At 38.1% G+C, this 24,972-nt stretch overlaps 3 protein-coding genes across 3 annotated transcripts; 1 reads left to right on the plus strand and 2 right to left on the minus strand.

Annotated features, from left to right (window-relative positions):
• Nucleotides 1–4,055: 4,055 nt before the first annotated feature.
• On the minus strand, nt 4,056–6,088 carry LOC127364081 (odorant receptor 131-2-like). The gene is made up of 2 exons (XM_051401234.1): nt 6,046–6,088; nt 4,056–5,804 (listed from the first exon to the last, which is right to left on the minus strand). The coding sequence occupies exon 2, from the start codon at nt 5,781–5,783 to the stop codon at nt 4,854–4,856; it is 930 nt and encodes a 309-aa protein (XP_051257194.1). The 5' UTR covers nt 5,784–5,804; nt 6,046–6,088; the 3' UTR covers nt 4,056–4,853.
• Nucleotides 6,089–10,798: 4,710 nt separating this feature from the next.
• Nucleotides 10,799–15,470, minus strand: ppme1 (protein phosphatase methylesterase 1). The gene is made up of 14 exons (XM_051401918.1): nt 15,166–15,470; nt 14,258–14,353; nt 14,008–14,098; nt 13,814–13,871; nt 13,443–13,494; nt 13,004–13,158; nt 12,754–12,844; nt 12,361–12,426; nt 12,136–12,262; nt 11,911–12,040; nt 11,672–11,716; nt 11,480–11,544; nt 11,294–11,361; nt 10,799–11,158 (listed from the first exon to the last, which is right to left on the minus strand). The coding sequence occupies exons 1-14, from the start codon at nt 15,249–15,251 to the stop codon at nt 11,155–11,157; spliced, it is 1,134 nt and encodes a 377-aa protein (XP_051257878.1). The 5' UTR covers nt 15,252–15,470; the 3' UTR covers nt 10,799–11,154.
• A 4,968-nt stretch (nt 15,471–20,438) lies between these two features.
• Nucleotides 20,439–23,304, plus strand: LOC127364420 (mitochondrial uncoupling protein 2-like). The gene is made up of 8 exons (XM_051401935.1): nt 20,439–20,566; nt 20,843–20,965; nt 21,211–21,344; nt 21,459–21,660; nt 21,758–21,955; nt 22,045–22,146; nt 22,258–22,438; nt 22,532–23,304. The coding sequence occupies exons 3-8, from the start codon at nt 21,219–21,221 to the stop codon at nt 22,644–22,646; spliced, it is 924 nt and encodes a 307-aa protein (XP_051257895.1). The 5' UTR covers nt 20,439–20,566; nt 20,843–20,965; nt 21,211–21,218; the 3' UTR covers nt 22,647–23,304.
• Nucleotides 23,305–24,972: the final 1,668 nt, after the last annotated feature.

Consider the following 24,972-nt stretch of genomic DNA (forward strand, 5'->3'; position numbering starts at 1 on the left):
ACTGTACCATCTGCTCGGCACGGAGTGGGGGGAGGGGAGGGGGCCGGGAGCTCACCTGACAATGGAAGCAAACGGCCACTTGTCGAGATCCCACAGCAACATCCCCCCCTGGAAGAATGATCCATGTGTATACACATTACGTCACCTCTGTTGATAACCCCGACATACATTGATCAATCAAATCACTTTATTCTTCTCTGGCTCTGCCGGTTGCTCACTGTAAATACATTGTTTTACCGCGGGGAGGAAGGATGTATGTTCGGTATGTTTTGTTCGACAGTGAGCAGGATATTACATTATATATTATATATAACAGATTTTAGTAAATTTAGGTGGAAAGTTGGGTCAGTTAATCATGGAGAACTTATTCATTTTTTGTGCAGATGAGGACATGATGTGAACATATAAAAAAGCAACATTTCTCTTACAAATCTCTTTTTTTCTTGTCTGCTTGGTCCAACCATAGGGTCCAACCATTGACTGTAATATAGGCCACGCCCGTTTACGCCTACATATTTTCCGCCATTTTTAATTTATGGCAAGAACAAATTTTTCTTTCACTACTTTGACTGACCCGGTAAAAAAGTTACACATTTATTTTCTGCTATCATATAACATGTTCCTCCTATAGGACAATTGTAGAAAAAAAAGGCTTAATTCTTGCTTGAGTGAGTCTTCCAACTGTAACCATACTTAGATCAAACATACCCTCATTGGCTTATTAAGAATTTTAACAGCATTTCGCCCTCAGGTGGCGCTGTAGCAACACACCTTAATGACATGTCTACTTATGGCCACATAAGACTCACAGTAGACCTTTTTTTACATTTTGATATGTAATTGCTGGAAAAGCATGCAGAAATGTAATTAATTAATAACGTCAGGGATGGCTGTCCCGTTTAGTTTTTCCAGTTCCACAGCCCTGGTACCTTGATGGTTCACCTCCTGGGACACTTTGAACTCAGTCATCGTTAATGTTATTCATCCTGGTAGGGCTCCCTAGAGATCATCACAACATTGACATCCCTGTGGAGTATAATAATGTGTCTGTAGTATTCAGGAGTTCGTGGTGGTAGATATTTCGATATGCTATCACTAAATTATCTGGTCTTCTTCTTAAAATTAGTATATGGTCTAATTTTCTCTATGGACACTTGAATTGGTGATACCCAGTTGAATTTTTAAAGGTTGTTGAGATTTTTAAACGTTTGCTTTTGGTGGACAGTCATGGCTGCGTGGGTCTGTCACACGTGGACATATGTAGTTGCTGCTCATAGCCAGTCAACAAGTTAATATCTTCGCAGATGGGGTTTGGGGGGGGGGGGGCAGCACCCCCTTCTGCTGACAGAAAGCTAACCAGGTCAGTGCTTTAATTTGAGTCTCAGTGCTGTCCTGGAGAGCCACAAGGGATACAATTACTCTGCCACCATCCCATTCTGCAACTCCATAGCGCAAACGTTTGGGAGTGTGCACACGAGCATGTATTTTCTTTAATCTACCTCGTATGAGTGCATTCAATATTCCCATTGTTCTTAAGTTCAGTCTGAAATGTTGCCTTGAGTGCAGTGCAACAACATGAAAGCTATATGTTACACTGACAAAGAATTTATGATGAGAGAGAGAGAAGTGCAGACTAAAAAACTGTGTAATTTAATTTAGGGGCTTGTTCTAAAATCATAGCCATATTATATTTTGTACAAGTCTCCCACTGACTTTTCCACCACCCCTCCTCATGGAGCGGTAGACTTTTCCATTAGGCATGATTTAGACATGATGAGCCCCACTATTATATCATGTTTTTGGTTTTTCGCTCTTTGTTTTATATTTCCCTTTTCCGTCATCTGCAGCCAGTTTTTGAAATTGAACTTCCATTTCTGTGTAATGCCTCGTGAGTATTCCTAGACGTCACCAAATCAACAAACTTAGTCAATTGTTTTGTTACCACCGGGGTTTCCAGCTAATTAATTTATGGGTAGTGGACAAAATAACATAAACAAATGTGCAATCCATTACAAAAGCTTTGAAATAAATACCGCATCTATGGCAGTACAGTGAGGTGTCCATTCAGCAATTTCTTTCTCTTTCCTATTGCTGGTGGTGTTATTGTATAGGCATTATATATATAAGTGTATAAGTCAACCCCCTGTATGTATAGCATGAGCAACAGAACAGAAACTATGACTGACTTCACTTCAGTCTCACAGACTCAACAAAACCAACACAATACTTCTTTCAAAATATTATTGTTTGCGGGCTACTGCACTGGTTTGCATTATATTGTGTCTGCATTCTTGGTATTTTATTCCCATCCACTGTGCAAAGTTTCCACAGACTTGTAAAAAAGTTGGTTTTGTCATTGTCATTATTCTCAAGTGATATTTTGATAGAACATTTTCCAATATAATAGTTGTTTTTACTTGCATGTAACCCAAAATTACCCAAGAGACATTGTTTAAACAATTTTGTCTGAAGAATTCCGTGTGGCTTTTCCCTCAGATCACATCTCAGTTCATTGGCAAACGGCAGAGATAAGCTTTCTGTCTTTCTGTACCTTCTCTTGTTCGGAAATAATTCTCTTTTCTGGATGCACTCCCTGTGAGCACCGTTTCTTTTGGAAATGCCACAACACAGTGGAAAGAGTGACACATAACCTGTGTGACCAACAGTAAAACTGCGGCTGTGCTAAAGAAACTTTAAACCATTATTAAACCAAAGCCACAGACTCCATTTTCTTGGTTGAAGATGTGAAGGATTTTTGAGATCATGATAACAACATTTCCCTCCTGCTCTTGCTTTAAACTAAAGCTGCTCTCTGTCACCAGGTACTTTGTCTCTCTGGAATGTTTTTCAACCCTTCAAGTGCTCTTTCATGAAGGCCAGAGAGGTACTGAGAGGGCTTCAGGATTGTGGCGGAGTAAAGATCGGTTAAATTAGTCCACCTCCCGCTCAGACGCTTCTTTTATTCTGCGGTCAGCACCTCCCTCCCTGTTTACCCACATAAATTGGTCTCTCTCTGCTTTCTGTCTCCATCCATTCTCCTACACAAGTGTCCATCTGGACTGTGAGAAGGAGCATGGGACTGGAATTTCATCAATAATGTCACAAGTTACTGTGATAACCTCAAGTTCCCTCGGGCTATATGCTTCTATATTAAAGACTTAAAAAGGTGACACATGCTTACATATTAAAAAGTAAAAGTACACATTGTGGCAGTTACATTCACAGGCTGCACTATTGAACTATTTACAAACCAAAAGTGACATCTACTGGCTGAAAGGATGAACTCGTGCAGATTCAGACTCTACATCATGCTTTGGAAACATGTCTTTTTATCTTATAAAATCACTCTCCTCTCAGTGTCACCTTGTAATTGGTCATAATTGAATGACTTTTGTCCAATCATTATGAAACCTGTCACATATTGTATGTTTACCACATCTGAGGCAGTCAAAAGCAAAAGTAATATGTTGTATTGCACTGATATTTGTTATCTTAAAATATGTAAAGTGATGGGTATAAAATGTATTTCATCTTTCAGACACTGGAACATCACCCTTTATCTTTATATTGATAATATTGTTATTACACTCTGTGTATTAGTGTGTAATTCTGTTTTGGTCAAATAGTGCCATATTGTCTTGTTGTTGGTTTTTGTTCTTAATTATATCAAAAGAGCAGAGCGATAATAATGATTATTCACTAAAACAGTGTGTCCTACTTTGTAGTGACATTTTCATAGAATTTCCTATATAGAAAATAATTGTATAATTTTGGAAGCACATGAAATTAGATTCTAGATACACTGTGGAGTTGTCAGCATGTTTTGTATATTCACTTTTACCATACAAAAAGCTAAAATGTTCAACCTCTGATTATAATTGTATTGCGCTAGCAAAGAAATGTCAAATATTTATGAGAAAAACACAGACTATTGACTTTTCTTTTTACAGTTGTGGCTCACATTAGATGTGCATTATATTTATATTTCAGAAGCAGCAAACTGAGATTGTTCTCCATGAACCGAGCAATAATAATGTGAATGAAACCTCAACCAATTAAAGATTTCTGAGCTTTTTATTACAAAATGTTCATTATAAGATGCTTATTTTTTCCTCTAATGACACAACTTTGAAGGAACTTATGACAGTTTTTCTTTTAATTTACCATCACTGATACAACAAAACAACACAACCATCAAGTACATCATGCAAGTTTTATATTAGGATTTATGTATCAATATGTTGTCTCTCACATAAAAGATAACATAGCTTGAAACAGACAATCCTTGAGTTAATTATACATCTCATCATATTAATGTCTAATTACATGATTTAATCATTTTAAAAGGGTGATTTACTTTTAAACATGAATATTTTAAGAGATTAGCATAAAATGTACAAGTCACAGAGTTAATTAGAATTTTATGAAACATATTTAACACAACGTCATAATTTCTTACAGTGAATTATGAAATATTTATTACTGTGTACACACGTGGTTGATGTCTTATTTTTACATTAATATCACCAAAAGGATGAAACACACTTCTATTCAATATTTTTGTATACAAAATGAGGAGTAGTGATTGAAAAGATGCTGCACTTCACCACAAAAATGCATATTGAGGAGACAGTAGTGGTTTTAGTAATTCTCAGCTTACTTACTAGCTTATTTACAGCTCTGTGAGAAAATAATTGCTCTATAGTGCAGGGTGTAGCATGACCTAAAATCATTATACAGTATGTTTAATCATCTGAACAAAAAAATATTTGAACGACATTTTAATTCTGACTTGAATCTGATCAGATTTCTCATAAACCTCTTCATTTACTAAAGTAAATCACAGGAAGAAATCAAGGCTTAGGAAATGGTTTAACAGTGGTTTTGAGGCCAAAGGTAAAATAGTATTTAAAGGCACGTCTGAAGGTCTGATCTCTGAGGCCGTAAATGAGTGGGCTCAAACACTTAGGGAAAACAATAAGACCTACAAAGAGGGCATATTGAATATGAATGGCCAAAGCAGGATCTACGTTCCACATGCCACTGGAGTTGATCATATTAAACAGAGTGGAGGTGAGACACAGGCATAACTGAAGCAGATGCAATAGCACAGTCTTATGGGCCTTGCTGGCATTATGGACATTAGAAGAGGATGACTTCACAGTGATCATGGTTGCAATGTATGTAAAGATGATAATCAAACTCACTAAAACAAAATACAAAATAGTGAAGACCTTGCTTAAAATTGAATAAATTGGTAGCTGCAAGATGCTGTTTCTGGTGCAGGTCCTTGGCACAGTGAAGCTCGTGTTCTCGAGACTAATAAACAGGAAAAGCTGGGTGAACGAGTCTAATGAGGACACTGTCCACATAACAACAATGGCCACCCCCGTCTTCCTGGTGGTGGCAATATCAGCGTGCCTCAATGGGAAACATATCGCAACATACCTCTCTACAGACATCACAGCGAGGTTGAGCGGTGACATTTTAACAGTGATGGCTGCAAGTAGAGTGACAAAAATACAAACATAGCTGATCATTGTGACCATGGTCACAGCAAAAATGTACAGCAGCATCGTCACCAGCAGCTGCATAGTGTCGGTGAGGAGCAAATGACCAAACAGAATATAACGAGGGGACTCCAGGATGAGAGGCTTCCTCAGCAAGACAAACAGCATGATGCCATTTATATACAGAAAGAGAAGACATGGCAGCATAGACAACAAAGCTTTGACAGGTGACTGAAACAACATCCCCTGGGTGACTTCTGTGGTGTTATTCATGGCAGCAGATTCATGCACTGTCTGAAAAGGCATGGCACACAAACACATCCGACTGATCCTTAATCTACATTATGAATAGTCCCAAATCTGTTTGGTATTATACTGTCACAGAAGATCTTAAATAAGCATATTGGCTTAAAACAACAGATAAAAATACTAAAAAAGTATCACAACAATGTCTAAACAACAATTAGACAGCAACACAAATATTTCAGAACTAAATCTTTGAATTCATGATAAATAGATGTAACACATAACTTACTGTACATGTTACTGGTTTGGTTTGGTTTGACTTCACTATGAAGTTCATCTTAGGAATAAATCAACCTCCCACCCATCATGACCTTTTTATACGCAATCTGTGCCATGACATCATCACCACCACAACCAGTCAGAGCTCTCATGTTTTCTTTGAGATAGTTTGAGAAGTTGTGTGCCACTGGAGCAGGAAATATTTACTTTCCCCCCCCCATTCACAGTAGCATAAACATATATTGCTTCTGCGTTGTAGAAATTCAGTGGGGGTATTTCTAAATGGCCACATGTGAACAATGACCAACAATGAATGGAGAGCTCCTGTATAAACCAAAATGGATTTCAAACCATTATATTATATATATATATATATATATCCAACTACAGTATATACACTGTGCAAACAGCCTATTCAAATCTTAAACAACCTTAAACGTTCACATGTGATTTACAGCAGTACTGTAAATAGGATACCAGATGTGTTTTTGTTTGGATGTACTGAAAGGTCGAGAGAGAACATCTATGCTGTGGTCTTCTCTGAATGCTGCATGAGTAAAGGAACTTGATTCATCACACTGGGTTCAAATTTCTCCTTCACACCCCAAACAGATAGAAACAGCCAAGCGTCTTTCAAGAGTTAGGCAATTAATCAGACTTCCATAATTAAGGCAACATGAATATTTATTCTTATATACTGTATCATTTTTGTGCACTTTTGGAGTCTTTGTCTTGCACCTCATTTCCTCAGAACTCGGACTGGATTTACAGATGGGTGAAAAAGCTCCAAGTCTCTGGAACCCTCTCCATATTCCCATAAGTGTTCAATTCATTCACATCATTTTTAACTCCTCCTGTCCTAAAAGCATCTGCATTTGTCATGTTTCTCCACTAATTCATTCAGGTTTTTACTTTAATTTGTCACCTGCAGGCTTGGGGAGTAACGGATTCCATTTATTCCATTTTCTTTTCAAAGATTATATTGTTCTGTTGTGTTATAGAAAACATTTGTATCAAATATTCTCATTTCTATTTGCATAGGCCTATTTGGTTTTGAAGTTAATCCAAAAGTAACATCAAGTAATCAGGTTACATTACTCTAATATTCTGACACTTGGATTAGGTTACTGACTACATTGTTTTAACAGGTAATTAGTAATTGTATCCAAAATAATTTTTTTTAAGTAGTCTAACTTTCCCGACCCTGGTCATGAAGCTCTGGTAGCTCTGAGTAACTGGAGATACGTCCACTTGACAGAAAAGAGTAGTGAGTAGATCTTTATTTTCCAGATCCATGCATAGGCATCTCCTGCTTTCCTAGTATCATCAAGTTTTTGTAAAACAGAATCAACTCGACAAAGGTAGTTATGGTATGCTAATTATTTTTTTTTATTTTATAACACCAACATCCATTCCTTGTGAAGATATAATTTTACAGCACTTGTCATAGTTTGTCAAGTTTTTTAGTTTTTTTTTTTAGTTTCAGTTAGATCCAGAGTGAGTTTGCTTGTTTCAGTTTAAATGATGATATGTTGGCTATTTGCCGGGGGCAAGATTTAAGACATTCAGAATAGGTATTACAATAAAAACACTTTGTGTAGGCAATTGACTAATAGCTAGTAGTCATCCCTGTATCAATAATATGAACCAGTGCCTCCTCATGCTTGTTGTGATTGACATGAACTAAAACTAAAGACCTTATTTTAGATGGTTTTATAAGAAGACCATATTGTTTCAGTTGGTTTTAATTTTTTCTGAAGTCTAGTTTTTATTTTCATGTCAGCTAACTAACTAACTTTAAATACTGGCCTGAAGTCTGAGTCAGTTGCAGTGCATTTGTTAAACCCTCACTGTGATTCATATATGTTAAAAAAAACCCATAAGAATCTGGCACTCTGCATCCAGATTTTGATTGAATCATAATTTCCCTGACATACAATAATACTTGAGTCCCTGTACGATTATTAGGTTTTGGCATCTGGCGAGGCTGTGGCTAACAGTTGAGGGACTGTATAATGCCCTGTGTTGTTTTTCCATTGATTCCTAATTTAATTTAGCAGATTTAACACTGGCCTGACACTCCAGGCTCCCGATGGTCAGTTCGGGTTTGTTCAACATAATTACCTTTAGACTGCATACGGTGATATGTTTAAAACTGCATGTGAAGCAATAAAGTAATTCCTGTAATGACTCCTCTCCTCAAGCAGCCTGGTGCAGATTCAGCTGGAAATGGCTATTGCACAAATAACTGGACAGTAATTATGATGAAAATGTGTTGGTGAAATTTTTAATTTCAGTTTGCCTGCTGGTCCTGCCAGATAAAAGCTGATGTTGTAACCAAAATTGGTTTATCATCTGCAAAGTACGAACTTGTCAGACTCAGCTCTACATTGTCAGTCTTGGCATTAGATTGATCACATTAAGTTGTATACTTTGATACTGAAATGTAGGAAACTACAAAAAAAAAATCCTTTGTTAATGCTATGCTAATAGTTCTAATACACCAAAGTGATAAATTTCCATCTCCTGGGGACCATGAATGTTTATCTTAAATGTCATTACATACTGCAGTCCTTGTAGTTGAGATACATGATACAGGACTGTGCGTTCCCTAGACCGACCAAGTGTTGCTAAAAAGGTTGTATGGTTATAGTAAAATGGTAACTGTATCTGAGTCTTCTTTTATTAATAAACAAACCAGTAGCTCTTGTCTGTTATTTGTTCTGACCAGCACCTTTTACCCTTACGTCACCATGTCTGTACAGTTTTTCAGTAGCACAGTTGAGATCTCCTCCGTCTTTAAGAGGCTGGAGTTTTGTGGTTGACAGATTAGTACTGAACAAAACTTAAGTTTCCTTGTGGCAGATTTGTTTTACCGAATTAAAGATAAACAAGGTTTTAAGAACCAATGATGGATCAATTTTAACTATGAAACTGTATATTTATCTGGCTTATACACACAGTAATTCAAAAGAAACTGATACAGATAGTTACTATACAGGTAAAAAATAAAAAAATTCATTTCATTGTTGACACTGTGTGAGGTATTGATCTGTGCCACTGTAGTGGATTATATTATTTAGCAGTGTTATGTTATCCCCTGCTGTAAGTCCTGCATTTTTCTGCTTTAGCTTCATCTCATTTTCATTCTTAATGGAAAATGTATATCAACTACATGATATTAGGCCCAAAATGATGAAACCAAAGAACGTCTGTTAGGACTACCGGCGTACAACCTGTCAGCATTGTTTATAGACTGATATCTCATAATGATCTCAGTGACTGTAATCCTTTGGAGGACAGTCAGTAATAACACATTAATAATTCAAATATTTATATTGCACATCATTACAATATATTTCCAGTGTGTTGGTCCATGGAGGGACAATTAAAACTGCATTTCATTCCCTGGAGTAAACCAGGCACACAAGGAAAAACATGTCACCTTTGTCATAAAGTTTAGAAAACTACAACCTTGTTTTTGTTTGTTTTTCGAGGTCGGTTTCTGCTGCGCCCTGAATTTATGTTAACCAACTGTAGGGCAACAGGTGTGGTTTCCCTTATTTAGGATGCTTTGAAGAAATGCTTTAGACAGTGGCATGTTGCTGATATTTGAAAGCAGTGGATAGAGCTAGAATTCTGGACATAGTAACATGTAGAATATAACAAATACTACGTTTTAATCAGATGTTGACATGAAAACAAACAAAAAAAAAAGATAGAGGATCATTATTTAAAGCTAAGGGGTGAACACTTGTGGTTATTGAATGTTCATTATAACATTACTGCATTATATGAAAAAACTTTTGTTAAATAATATATATTAATATAACCCATAATGTAAGGGAATATGATTCTAATAAAGTAGTACAATAGCAAAACTGAACTATAATTGTTATATACTGAAATGTGCAGTAATGTTTAAATAAGGCCATATCTTACACTAACTTGTTTAGATTAATAAAGGTTTATTTCATAACATCAGTCAGCTGGTTGTGTGAATGAGCTTTTCCTTCATTTGTTGTTTTCAACCTCCAAGGCCCAAAAAGCAGTGACAAGTGTCATGTGTACATTGTTCAGTGGAGGAAAAAAAATCGTCAAAAAGTCTATCTTTATGGATCATATTGATGGAAAGACTGTGGCATGACGCACCTTATCTTGTGCTTCTAGAGTTATGTTTCATTATAGACAAGTAAAGCATTGTTAAAATGTCATATTTAAGGGGAGTTAAGTGCAATATATTTATTGAAAGTACAGAACACAATTTAAATCAATATATATATATATATATCTTTATATACAATTGTGCAATAAACAGATTTATAATGAAAGAAGAGCTTTATTGGTCATGATTAAAATAAAAAAAATAAAATAAAAAAAGAGAGAAATGGGAAATGAGGAAGGCCTAGGCCTTAGTTTTGCCTAAATTACCCTCTGGTGACTCCAGAGACTAGAAGAAGTGTCTACTTGAGCAGAATACTTTTAAACAGCAGTGACTGCACGTGAGCTGGGCTTCATTTTTTCCTTTGGAAACAAAAGTCCTGCTGTCCAATCACATTAAAACATTGCTTATGTCCAGTGTGTTTCTGGGAATTATAACAGGTGTTATCTGGGTGCTACAAACAGGAATTGCAGCATGACTAAGAGTATAAGGCGTTAACTACAATAAATACTAATTTGATTTCACCATACAGTTGCCACAACTACCACATTTAAAATGATCATGATGTCCTTCTAATACACATACCAAATATACAAGTACATTTATTACAGCATCCATCTTTAATCATTGTTTGAATTCAAACATTACAAACACATTAACAATGATGCAGTCACTCAAAATAAAACATTAAACAAAAGAGAGCATTACAGTTCAGAGATTTAAAAAAGAAAATACTGTAAAGGAAAGGTACAATCAAATCCCAGTGTCTTAAAATAAGAATAAGGCAAAGCTGAAAGGCAAAACATCTATATAACAAAAGCAACATAACAAAAGCATAATAATAATAATAATAATAATAATAATTTCCTTAATTTTCTGTTAAATTGTACGAGGATGTGGATGAATCTTGAAACATTTCTTCTATGGCTGCTGGCTATATAGACTGAAAACTGGAAATTAGCTGTGGAAAGATTATTACACAATTATTACACCAACATTTCTGCTATTCAGTGTCCTTTAATTCTGCACAAAACAATGTCAGATTATTATTATGCTACATATAATGTTGTACGTAGTATGCATTCAGTCCACTTACCACAGGAATCCTTCCTTAAACTCCGTGAATTTGTGCCGAACCATAAATGTTGCTAGAGCATCTGCTACCTAGCAACAGATGATAGAGGACTGATTTAACAAAGCAGCAGCAAACTGAATCTGGATCAATCATCATACAGTAATTTGAACAATGCCCACAGTGTACGTTCAGGTAAACAGCTCTTACTTTCTCAGGTGCGTCCTCATGGACAGCATGACCACACTGAGGGAGGACCTGCATCTGAAACTTCCCTGTGGACAAACAGTGAGATTACGGATATTTTTGAGGCCAGTGTAGTCTACTATACCTATATGACAACAATCAAATGTGGGGGAAAAATGGAAACTATGCACAAAATCTGAAATTGTGCCACATTACCTTGCATCTGTCCAATAGTAAGGTCTTTGTCAAGCCTGTCCACTCCTGTACAATGGATTAAGTCAGGGGTGAAATTGTGCAGTCAATGGCAAAATAGCTTGGAATAAAACTTGATTTGTTTGTATTCATTCAAACTAGTCGGACATGATGTGAAATTACATAAAAACTGCCTGCCCATGTATATTTCTTACTTATTTGGATGCAAAATAATAATTTAAGTTCACTGTGAAACATCGAACCTGCGAGCAGAAGCAGTTTTGGTACAGAACAGGTGAGGAAGAGAGCAGACAGGCCTCTGAACCAGCCATCCCAGTATTTTTCTGTCTTCGACAGCTCCACTCGCCAGGTGAAGATGCTTTCCTTTTTTATCTGTATGAAAGACAACAACATCATTAGGTACTTTTCAACCAATCATAAACACATACACGTTATAACAGGAAGACAAATATTAGAAGGGACGGAACCTCTTGGTCATCTTCCTTCATCCTTTTCTTGTTGGATTCTTCTTCCCCTTCTTCATCCTCCTCCTCTTCTATTATACCTTCGCCAATGCTTTTAGACACACCTGGACTGCTGGTGGATTCCTCACATCTGTGAATGTCAGACAAAGCTAATTAAGATGCAGTGCATAAAACTCATCAAAATCCACACAGGACTTCATGTACAGATGAGAAACTGAGCAGACATACTTTTTCACCTGGCCTCCCATTGACACTCGTGCTGACTCAATGTTGCGGATCTGGCCACTCTTCACACTGACAGCAAAAAGAAAAAGTTTCAGACAAGAATGGAGGTCATTAAAAGGTGCAGTGTGTAACATTTAGGGGGAGCTACTGGTAGGTAGATAGGGGCGCTGGAAGCTTTGAAGGGGAGGGTTAAGCAACAGAGTGGTGACCGGCAACTTACACCGCTAGATGACACTAACTTCTACACACTGGACCTTTAAAACTGAACAATTAGAATATGGCCTTTCGAAGATGACGATTATACAAAACGTGGCAAATGCTGTCAACAAGGCTTCTATTTGTTTTAGTGAATAATGAACGACACTGTGAAGATGTAGCAGTGTTGATCATGTTTACCTCCACTCAATGGCGTTCTCCAGAGATTTAAATGTCTTTGGTCGACTTCTGAGGAAATTCTGCATACTGTTCAAAGCATCCATTGCTGTACCTGAATACAATTTAAAAACATATTTGTCGTTACTAAACCCAGTAACACTATAGCTAACTCACTGCTAATTTAAAGTGGCAGTGATAGCAATGTGCTAGTGTCATAAACTGAAATGTATCCATCTATGATGCTCCTACTGGAGAAAGCACAAACTCTTACCTTCTACAACGTCAATGACGCAGAGGCCAAGCAGTGATGGTACATGATTCGCTGTGGCTGTGTGAACTGCAATGGCCCCACCCATGCTGTGTCCAATAATCATGATCGGAGGCGGGTTGTCTCCGTAGAGCACCTCCACCACTTTGCCAATATCCCTTTTGAAAGAAAAAAGCAAGGATGAGGTATTAATGTGTCTGTATTTCTATACGTGTCAGTGTATTAAGTTAGAAACCTCGAGACGGAGAGCGTATTTAACAAAGAACTGGGAAACTCATTAATCCAAATCCATACTCCTTTAACTCTTGCCTGCCCTGTAAGCCAGCAGCATCACTGCTAGCCTCTCTGGTTTGCCACATGTTTTTCTGTGACGCAAGCTTAAGCTGCTATGTGCTTCTCACAAAATCCTGCATCGGTGTTAACTGCACACTCAGCAACTTACTTGGCCATCGTGTCTGCAGAGAGATCGTCAGGATTTTTCACTTTGGTGTCGCCTGCAGGTGATGAGAGAGAAGCACATTTTTACCATTTTGCTCCGTTTGCACTCATACACAGCAATTTCCCTCCTTGTGGTACTGGAGCGGAAATTTGGAACAGTAAAATCTGATACAGGACTTTTTTTTAAAGTAATTTCGGCTGTCATCAGAAAACATTAAGTGTCTTCTACTTTATTTCATTAGCCAATAACATTAAAATATTAAGCAAAACTAGAATCTTCTTAAACAGAATGAATATTAAGGATATATTACATTATTGTGATGCACTGATTGAATTAAATGTTACTAATTTAGTCTTTTGACTACCTATATTTACCATGAGCTCGGAGGTCCATAGCCACCACCCTGCAGTTGATCCTGCTGCATATGACAGCCTGCAAAGGGATATACGGGAATCATTTAAATAAACTAGCGTAAAGTCAAATATGCTGAAGTAAATAAATGCTCCACACTACGCTGATGTGTATTTTAAAACAGAGGTTACATAGTTAATGTTATAGTTATGCTCACAGTGAACACAGCCCAGGAGAGTGCAGAGTGGCCTCCTCCATGGAGCAGCAGCAGCACAGGACCATGGGAGCCACTGCAGTAAATTCTGAAAATGTTCAAGGTAGTCAAGGAAATAGATACCAGAGCGTTAGAGTTAGACAGCAGGCAGATATAAATGGCCTAGTTAGATATGAATGGGTGACTGCCACACCAAAGTGTCAATAATTCATGCCGAGCTTTCTCCTGACAAACAGAAGCAGCAGTCAAGGATATATCTTTGCCATTTTCATTTTCCACCTCAACATCCTCCATGGTTTCAAAGTAGTGACTCCAGGGCAGGGGGGAGAAATCTTTCTTCCGTCCAGGTCTGCGTGACAAAGAAAAAAACAAGAGAAATGTAAACCAATCCTGTATTGCAGCAGAATTATTCAAATAAATTGCGCCAGAGGTAAATAAAGAAAAACTGGCTCTCTGATAATGTCACAACTTCACAGTTTCATTCGGCCTCATTCCTTCTCGAATCATCTTACCTCAGACTAAAAGCAGCCATACAAATACAACATTTGACTGAGTGGAAACCAGAGGCTGGGGACTTAAGTACAGGTAATGTTTCAGGGTTTTCGTGTTGGTGTAGTTTCAGTTTTCGCACACACTCAACAGAGACAGTTTGGATACTGTTTCATTCAAGCCCCAAATATAAACACTGTCCAGTCATGATGTAATATATGGGTACATCTATACCACAAACAAAACACTTGTTGACACAACTAGTGTAACATGGGGATGTAAACAAGCCAGAAACAAGCTCTCACAGTCTGTGTAGATGGAAACTAAATGTGGTTCAAACCCAGTAGCTGGACAATAAGATCCAATTGTATATAAAGCTAACACCTACAGACACTACTGATGGTGTGTCCTTACTGCTCACTCTTACTCTAAAATATCTGTGTTAATGGAGTTAAGATCAGTGGATACTGTCAAGGTTTAACTGAGTTTAACCTAAATTATATATAATGCTTATAGTCAGGAACTACGCATTTTATTTACAGCCACTGTTGGTCCAAACTCTGCTAGCAAGGACTAGCAACAGCTAACGCCCCCCCCCCCCAGAGAGGAGGATATTATATATTATACACAGCACAGATGACAGCATGCTATTAAAGGTGCTAGCTAACTCACCCCATTTTCATTTTGGAGCCGGATTGAAAGCCACCAGCCATAGGAGGTCTGGAGGCTAACAGGTTTAAATGCAACTGTTTCTCCATGTTCTTCTTAAACGAGGTCTGTCTCCGTCACGAACTGTTTGATGTCACCTTCCCTCTCTTTCGCAGCATATGATGATCTCTTCGACACCTGCAGCGACGCTAGCCAGGCATTGGAGAAATTGCAGCTAACGCTAGGTTACTGCGTTTGTCTGACAAGCTAACGGTGGCTAGTGCTCTTCTTCTTCTTCTTCTTCTTCTTCTTCTACTACTGCTGCTGCTGCTGTGATTATTTTGGCCTCTTTTACGTTGGTTTTCTTTCATTGTAGGTTAGTATTGACCTTTGAAAGCTTTACTGCCACCTACTGACTACAACACACCAGTGGATTACAGCCACTGTCTGTGGAGTTTTCCTCCTCACATTTTTTATTTAGAATTTTATTTAAACGATTTTCAGGATTTTTAAAGTCATCTGTAAATAATTTTTGTATGAACAAAACATTGTTTTTTTTATTTTAAGAAAATGATTTATTTAAATATTGTGTGAGACACTGGCCTAGGTACTACACTTTTTATACTAGATTTCTGACTTGTTTTCTGCGGCTCTTAACTTTGACCTTCCTCCAATGATCCCCCTGGTTGTTTTAACTGCAGACTTTTCTAATGCAGGACAATTAAGACGATAAGATATACTTTAAGATAAACAAGGCTGTTTATCAGAGAGTTAAGGCTCTGTGAATATAGCTTGTGTCCTGGTCTTTAAAGTTTAGTTTTTAAATAATAATCTAAACTTAAAATCTAAAAATAACATTTTCATTTAGTTTCCTTCACAGAAATGAACCAAATGCAGAGTTATAGACCTACTGGGTATATATTTTAGTTTTATTAAACCCCTTAAAATCAAGAAGGCCTCGCGACCTCTGGTGGCACTTTGACGACCACTAGTGGGGGTCCCGACCATAAACATATGGTCCCGGCCCCCAGGACAATATGTCCTTTAGCCTACAATATTCCTGAACATAAGGGGGCAGCAGTGCACTGTTCACCCATGTAAATGAGGCAATATTCTTAAAGGAGTATGCCACCTATTTACACATGAAGTTCTGTTTATTCATCACGTGGCACTGGAGGAGCTTTGTCAAGTCTGTAAAATGTCATCAGGGTTATCTCAGCTTACATCTGAAGACTGCACATTTATAACCGAGGGGCCTGTGTTTCAAACTCAAGGTGTGGAGTTTGGAAGATGTGCGTGTTTACCCGGCAGGGAGGGTCTAATGAAACACACATTGTGGGAAATATAGTTTTGTAGCTACATTAATTATCTCTTATAAGTCACCTAACTTTATGGAATTGCACTCTAACCTACTGGAGAACATCTTGAAGATGTGGGCAGTCGTTATGATCGCTGGGAACCTCAGCTTTGTGAAGCTTTGTAAGGTCACAGTTTCAGTCCTGTAATCTGAGGTGCTGTTATTCTGTGTTAGACACTTGAGAGACTTGTAAATGTAGTTACATAAAGAGTTTGTTATGGCAGTGAGGTGCTGACTCACTAATCTGATTGTGAGAGGACAGGGAAGAGGTAAGGTGAATAAACATAGTTGGTCACATACAGTTTTACTTTACTGGGAGAAGGAGTCCTTCATCCATCATTGGGAGCTCTCATCTGGGTGTCAGTCAATTAAACTGACAACAATCAAACTACTGAACTAACTATGAACTTTGTAGTGAGAAAATGCATTCAGGGATAATGTTCTGTGAACATGAAGCAAACTATATTATGTTGTGTTATTCCATGTTTAATTTTACAGGCTTACAGTATAATGTTTTATGTTCATCCTCATGTATTCACATTCTGGTTGTCTCACGCTAGTTAGGTGAGGTGTTATTCATTGTGCCATGAGCTAAGCACACTCCAAGACCAAAGCTGTCTCATGGAGAGTTGGTCATCAAATGTGTTATGACTACTGTTTATCAGACATGAGATGTCACCAATAGACATCCTGTGGAAAGAGGCGACATTCTTTGCTTGTATCAAGTGTGATGCAAATAAATCTTGCACGTGGAGTGAAACTGTCAATTCTCTTTGCTTTCTGTGAGTCTGTGTCATCATTCTGGGTACCTTCAGTGGGAATTTGTGGTCTCTCACTAAAGTCAGATAGCTAAATGCGAGCTATTCAAGCTCTAACGAAACCCTCCCCTCTTTAATGTCCTCCTAATTGAACAATAGTTTCCAATGTTACTACCAAGATACAAATTCGAAAAATAGCTACTTGTGAGAAAGATTAATTGATTTTAGCTCATATCCACGTATTTGTTACCTTTTCAGTCCAACCATCTGAGCAGGTGGACTTTCCAGCTGTGTCCAACAGAGTGCACAAACAATGTATTAATATGTGGAACATGTGGCTTGTATTTCATGAGACCACATTCAGAGGGCTGACCACCTGTCTTCTCTGTTGGTTGGCTGGAAAAACATTTAATCAACTGGTGCTTGAAGGTTCTTTGTCTTTGACTCCAGCCAGCGTGGACAGACCAAATTAGGTGGTGATTGGGTATTTGCTTCCTTTCTTTTAGAATTTTGGGAGACATATTTGTCAGTTTTTGTTTTCGTCTTTCAAACAAAAGTTTTCATTATAATAATCTTTATGATCATATACACCCAATATTTATATATTTTGATATTATATTCACTGACTTTAGTGTGTTTAGGCTGTTTATTTCTCAATGTCAAATGTTCGGAGGCACATTTATGTCCATAGTCAAATATAGTCTTATATTATAAACATCTTGTTCTGACAGACTGGATGTTTATCATATAATCTGCTTCCTACCACCCTGATTGTTAGACTGGAAGCTGTTTGATTTCTATACATATTTTAATCACATCGGAATATTTTTACATTTAGCAGAAGATAGAAATGTTATGTTATTGAATTTACAGGGATGAAATAAAAACTAAACTTCCAGACAAACAATGCCAGCTAAAACTATAAAGTATGAACAATTAGCAAAGAGCTGATTCATTCCTGGTATGTGGGACCATTGGTTGTCACAATGAAATCTCCTCATGAGTGCTGTGAAATATTCAACATAAATATTAATTAATATTAATTCCAAGAGCTTTTGATGAAGTTCATTAAAGACCCTCAAAGCCTGAATATGGTACAAAAGGATCAGATGTTTGTACTTAGCAAATACTTCTTCACATCAAGATAAGATGAAAAACAACAATTGAACTCAGATACATTAATTGTCAGTCATGATGGTTAAGTGTCCTCTCCTTCATCCCTTAGCTAATAATTAGTTAAAATACGGTTAAGACAGAAGTTACATTGTGGGCCATTTGTGTGCTCCACTAACCTTTAGGTGACGCAGCGGCTGACTTTATTTATAGTGTAATGGTCTTTATTTATAGTGCAATGGAGATTAACTGTTTCACAGCACTGATTCATGGTTCGTGGTATTTAAAGTGCAGGAGAGCACATCAATGACGGAGTCTGCCTGCTCAGTTTCATTTTCAGGGGGCTGTAGGGCAGGTCAGTGCAGGCTGGTTGAAGCCGGACCAGCGAGTTGTTTACTGGTCTGACTCTGTGCTCAAAAGGTTTTTCACACACTGTTCTCAGGGAACTGTTTTTAGCGTCGGGTCAAGAAAGCAGGTGGTGAAAGCAGTTAAATGATTCTGACTATGCTTCTGTTTAAGGTTGAAACATTTTCTGTCTGCTGTGTGAATGAGATAAAATAGGAAAAAGGGAAAATGAATGAATGAATCCAACTTGCAGCTTTAATATTTAAAAAAATGGATTATTGCCTTTTATCTACTTGTCCAAATCTGCTCTGTTCTCTCATAACTAATTTCTGATGTATGCTTTATTTAAAAAGAACGCTACTGCATTTACTCATAGAATTTAAATATGAATTAATTGAAAGGATAAGATAAGGTAAGCGTTTATTGATCACCAGAGGAGAAATTCCCTTCAGAACAAGAAAACATAAAAAGACAAAACATCATGCCTCATGCTAGTGGCACCAAAATCCCAACCACCAGCCCCACATGAAGTCCTTGGTCAACATATACATGCGACTTACTGATGCTGCGACAGTTGGGAAGACAGTAAATAGTGGAAACGTGTCAGAGTTGCAGGTCATTTGTGGAGGCAAGACGTTTCTTTGGCCTTGTTTACCAGAACAACTTCAGGGTTTTTAGGAAACATGAACTTTATCTGTACACACTAGTGTCTATACATGATTAAAGTACTGGGACACACAGTGTGTCAAACAGATAAAGCAGCAGTGTACGGGGAAAACACTGGCGTGCATGTTGCAATGTAAAGAATCAGCACTGCAGTGGAAAAGAACAACATGTAACAGCAGGTGAAACATTAGGTATGTAGAGGAGACACTTCTGCGTAGTCAACGGCATAACATGATGTACGTTTGCTGGGGCCTTGACCTGGAGCTGCAATGGAAAGTCACATGTGAAGAGGCATGCACGCACACTCACAGACTCCAACACTTAACCAACAATGTGTCTCTAACCCTTTCTGCTCAGCATCCTGTCCTCTCTTTGGGTGCTGTTAGCCGGCCTGTGCAAATGCTAATGGCTTGAATGATTGCATACAGATGCTATGTGCACCCACCCACCCCTGTTCATAGTATGGATTGGCTGAGAAGCATGGCGGTTCCTTTGCCTGGAACGTTTCGTAACTTTATTACTTGCAGGGAGGAGGGATGGGGGAATTCCTATAACTGAACTAGTTTTGCATTTTGTTGTGCGGCGCTAACACTGAGAAAAGGATCTAGGGCAAATGTTATCCAACACAGTGGTCTTGTTACCCAGTCAAATGCCCCATGAAAACATTTAGGGAATCCAGACAGGCCTCTCTGTGTGATTGGCCACATATACCAACCAATAGAAACATGAGGTATGCTCCTTGATGTCAGTGTAGTAATATGAGCTGATATCTTCACGTGCTTAAGTTGGAATTTTATGCCAACTCTGGAAATAAATATATTCTGCTTATAAGCAAATAAATTGTACTGTAAAATTAGCTGTGAAACAATATGAAAATAATCTAAATGTTTACATGTACCAGTAGTGTATAAGTCCATACCAGGCAACCATAATGACACTGTTAGCAGCAGATCAACAAGTGATCAAATATCCGGCTGTGTCTTACAGACTGGTAAACATGGGATACACATAACAGGTGTGTACGAGTTGTGAGTCTGTCTCACAGTCATGTGCAATAGGTGCCTATAAATTGAGGAGCTTCTTCAAGAGTGAACAGAAAGACGAGAGACGAGGACACTAGAGGAACTAAAGGATTTTACATTATTTTCACTGGGCTGGATTATAACCTACCTGGAAAACTATTTAGGTACATTTTTACATTAAGATAACAAAGTATGGATCCTGTTTATGGGTTCAGACTCAGCCTATATTGCTATTTAAGTAGTACAAAAGAAATAAGAAAAATAAATATTTGTATGTATAAATGGTAATTTTTTTTGCATGATTGTCTTTTGTACCTCTTAACTGAACCTTAATGAATCACTCAGTTATCATAATGATAAAACTATTCATGAAATGCATGAAACCAGTAACGCAAATTCTCCTTGGATAACAAGTAGATGATAAATGCTTGTTTTTGCAGTGAGTGGTGGCCGGCTCATGTCAACAGAGTTAAGGACCTGAGGCATTTCCACAATAAAACCGCTTCAAAAGACTAGTGCACTTCTCAAGAAAACTTGAAGCTTTTCTTTACCCTCGTTTACAGGTACGTTTAGCATGAACACATTAAATATTAGTACACTCCACACACTATATAGTAATACAATCTGTTACTGTAGGTGTGTAGATATCAAATAATGATAACAATTCAATGTCATCCAAAGAGAAAATAAAATGTATAAACTGAGCTGAATAATGATTTTGTTTGTGTGTGTGTGTGGTGTGATATACACAGAGGTTCAGGGCAAATAGCATTAAGAGCAGATTTTTCCACTAATGTCATCAACCCAGGCGCAGAAATGGTTGCCATGAAAACCAAAGACATGGTGCCCTCTGCGGCAGTTAAGTTCTTCGGAGCAGGCACCGCAGCCTGCATCGCTGACCTCATCACTTTTCCACTGGATACAGCCAAAGTCAGACTGCAGGTCAGACACAATACTTAAGAGGGCCTGACACATTTTAACTTAACATTAAGTCTAATCAAAACGTTTCTGAACCTGCTGCTGCTAACAATCCCTGAATGTCATCGCATTGCATAGATTCAGGGAGAGGCTCAGAAAGTTGAAGGAGCACTGAAGTATCGGGGAGTGTTTGGCACCATCACCACCATGGTGCGCACAGAGGGGCCCAGGAGTCTTTATAATGGACTGGTGGCAGGGCTCCAGAGACAGATGAGCTTTGCCTCTGTCCGAATCGGTCTTTACGACTCCATGAAGCAATTCTACACTCGAGGCACTGAGAGTGAGTTTCATGACCTGATTGAGTGTCATTGTGTTTTATGAACAAGGTGGCGTCTCTCCTTCTGCTTCTTTGTGACTAATATACACATGCTACACAGGTGCTGGGATTGTTACTCGGCTCATGGCGGGCTGCACCACAGGAGCCATGGCTGTGGCTTTTGCACAGCCGACAGATGTGGTGAAGGTGCGTTTCCAAGCCCAGGTACGACTGGCTGATGGTGGGAGGAGATACAACAGCACCTTGGAAGCCTACAAGACGATTGCCCGGGATGAAGGAGTGCGCGGCCTTTGGAGAGGTGACACTTTTACTTTAAATAAATTATATTTATTACTCATTAAAAATCCTTCCACTGGTTTTGAATAACCATCCTCTCCCTTCTTCTAGGTTGTATGCCCAACATCACCCGTAATGCCATTGTAAACTGTTCAGAGCTGGTGACCTATGACATTATCAAAGAACTCATCCTGAAGTATGACCTAATGACAGGTGAGGTGGTACAGCAAACAAACAGCAGATATCGGTCCAATTTCTCACACATGCAAATACAAATATTGAGAATTGTTGGAGGGATGTGACTCAGCTTCTGTTCCCCTACAGACAACCTGCCGTGCCACTTCACCGCTGCCTTCGGTGCAGGCTTCTGCACAACAGTGGTGGCTTCTCCTGTGGATGTAGTCAAAACACGGTTCATGAATTCAGGGTCTGGCCAGTACAGCAGCGCTATCAACTGTGCTCTGACCATGCTGAGACAGGAAGGACCCACATCCTTCTATAAAGGGTAAACACACGCTTAAGTAACAATGAACAAAACAAGCTGTAAAATAACCTTTTTGGGACACTTCTTTACTTTTCTCCCCTTCGTCTCACTTAGGTTCATGCCTTCTTTCCTGCGACTGGGGTCCTGGAACATTGTAATGTTTGTGACGTATGAACAAATTAAAAGAGGCATGACCAGGGCACAGCAGTACTGGGAGTCACCGTTTTGATCTCATTACTGGCGAGACTGTTACTTCAAACAGGACTGCACAGTCACAACGGCCTGAACCATCACCACAGCGCAGTGGTGACCGGTGGTTGGAAAAGAAGACCTGTAAGTGGCAGGTCATGGCAGGAAGCTGTAGCTCTTTGACTCCCTGAGTGAACACAAACTCTGATGGGCATTTTGCAATACCAGAAGTGTTTTGGACTTCAAGTATGAAGAGATGTTTTGTGCATTGTAATGGTGATCTTCTCCATTATGAAAATGCTCGTTCAAGTGTAAAGGATGGATGTGAATTCCAGAAGGTTAAATCTTTATCTCTTATTCACATTATGTACAAGAACCTTGATCAGCTGGATGGTACCTAGCTTTGAAGATGGATTTTAATGTTTACAAGAATGTACTGTGAGACAACGTATATATAATAAATACATACGTTTGCTATGTAGCAATAGACAGCTTGAGTCTGGCAACACAGACCTAAACGGTGACCATTTGTATGTTACTTATGTTGCTTTGTGTATTGTGGATTGTTTATAATGTTTACACTTGTTGATACATGTGGTCAGGGGTTTATAGGTTAATCTATATGCTGCTTATTGTAAATAACATGATTTATTGCTGGTCAGTAAGTCATAAATATGTGATAAATAATGTCAAAATGAATAACTGTTTTTGTCTGTTATTGAATTTCATTGCACCTTTGTTAGCTATGTTGCTCCAACCAACCAACCAACCAACCCTGGAACACAGTTTACAGTGTAATTAAATAGAAAAAGAAAAGATCATTGCTTAATAAAATGGTCAATTTATTTTAGCTTTATTGTGGTACACACAAAAATATACTGTAAATTAATTTTCAACTTTTACATTTCCCAAGCAACAAGCACATAGGCCGACTCACATACAGCGTAGTATTTAGGTTCAGTATTTATCTGTAGAAGACTTATGTCCTCCTATCGCGACACTTTCTTCATTAATTATCAGTCGGAAAAGAAAAATCAGGGGCTACTTCAAATTGGAAAGGTGTTTGTCTGTGTGATCCGTGAACAAAAATTCACTCACTGACCATTACAGCAGGTGGGTCCCTGACAGCTGAGCTGTTATGTGAGCTAACATCTGACTAATAATCCGCAAGGTCCTCCTCTTTCATTAGTCCTCTAAATAAATACAGTTTTCTTAAGAGGGCCTTCACTGAGCCTGGATATATTTCCAGAAATATCTGCTCCTCGTGTTACAGTTTCACGCTTGAGTCAGTCTGATATAGAGCCACACAAGGCCATAATACAGCTACATCTGTAGGACAACATGTACCCAAGCATTAATTTATATCATTGCAATTTGCAATGTTATTTTTCATATCATATGACTAATTGTCTTCAACAGAAACAAACTGTACCGTATTACGCACACTGTTTCAGAAATCACTGGTCTCCCAACCCCCAACCTCTCAGATCTCAACAACAGCGTTATCACTGGCATGGCGCTCACCATACCACATGACCCTGGACACCACCCCCACCCCCCAAACCCTTTTTCACTCTACTCCCATCTGGTTGCAGAGACAGAACACTTCGGTGGCCATAGAGGTGCTAAATTCCATAGCTCGCTAGTCACAATAACACACTATGTATTCTATACAAATGTAATAATGCTCTTTGTTGTTGTATGTAAATGTGTTTATGTTCTAGAGACACACTGTGGAAGCAGATTTCCACTTCAAGGACAATAAAATCTACCTTTTCTACACATATAGTACTACAGCTACTGTATACTGTATTAATTAAATACTGTACTGCATTGTTCCACAGAGCCCAATCAAGGAAACATATATATATATATACAACACTGTTCAGATATGCAATACTTTTTGTCAATTTATTTTCAATGGTACATTTTTATTAAAAAAATCTTTTAACAAAATATATATTGTATATAAATAATTATATATTTGTGTTTTGAGATGTACATAAATCATTGACAGTATCTCTCAATCTAGTGCCTCATTAATCATTGCAGGACTGGCTCATGGAACACGTTTTAACAAAAAGCCGTGGTGAGATCTTAAAGGTCTGAACATACGGATCTAATTCAGTGGGCGATGTACTAAGTGTTCTTGTATTTTCAGCATGACTCAGCATTTCCTCCTCAAGTCTCTTTGTACTATAATGCTACTGTATGTGCAGACCTCTAAACAGATTTGGCAAGTTAGAAAAACGAATTTTGCATTTTATTTTCACATTTTAGTCAACTCTGAATATACCAAGATTGTTTAATCAATCATAAGTTATTTTTTAAAATGTTTTTTTGTGTTGTTGTTGTCTGAGAACACA

The sequence above is a fragment of the Dicentrarchus labrax genome, unplaced genomic scaffold, assembly GCF_905237075.1.
Source record: "Dicentrarchus labrax unplaced genomic scaffold, dlabrax2021, whole genome shotgun sequence".
In the NCBI taxonomy this organism is placed as follows: domain Eukaryota; kingdom Metazoa; phylum Chordata; class Actinopteri; family Moronidae; genus Dicentrarchus; species Dicentrarchus labrax.

Excerpts from the sequence above, each read along its gene's own strand:
- LOC127364081 (XM_051401234.1), bottom strand. The coding sequence starts at position 5,783 with ATGAATAACACCACAGAAGTCACCCAGGGGATGTTGTTTCAGTCACCT.
- ppme1 (XM_051401918.1), bottom strand. The coding sequence starts at position 15,251 with ATGGAGAAACAGTTGCATTTAAACCTGTTAGCCTCCAGACCTCCTATG. Across the intron at positions 14,354-15,165 it reads GGCTCCAAAATGAAAATGGG|ACCTGGACGGAAGAAAGATT; the intron begins GTGAGTTAGCTA and ends TTTGTCACGCAG. Across the intron at positions 13,159-13,442 it reads TCTGCAGACACGATGGCCAA|GGATATTGGCAAAGTGGTGG; the intron begins GTAAGTTGCTGA and ends TTCTTTCAAAAG.
- LOC127364420 (XM_051401935.1), top strand. The coding sequence starts at position 21,219 with ATGGTTGCCATGAAAACCAAAGACATGGTGCCCTCTGCGGCAGTTAAG. Across the intron at positions 22,147-22,257 it reads GAAGTATGACCTAATGACAG|ACAACCTGCCGTGCCACTTC; the intron begins GTGAGGTGGTAC and ends GTTCCCCTACAG. Across the intron at positions 22,439-22,531 it reads CCCACATCCTTCTATAAAGG|GTTCATGCCTTCTTTCCTGC; the intron begins GTAAACACACGC and ends CGTCTCACTTAG.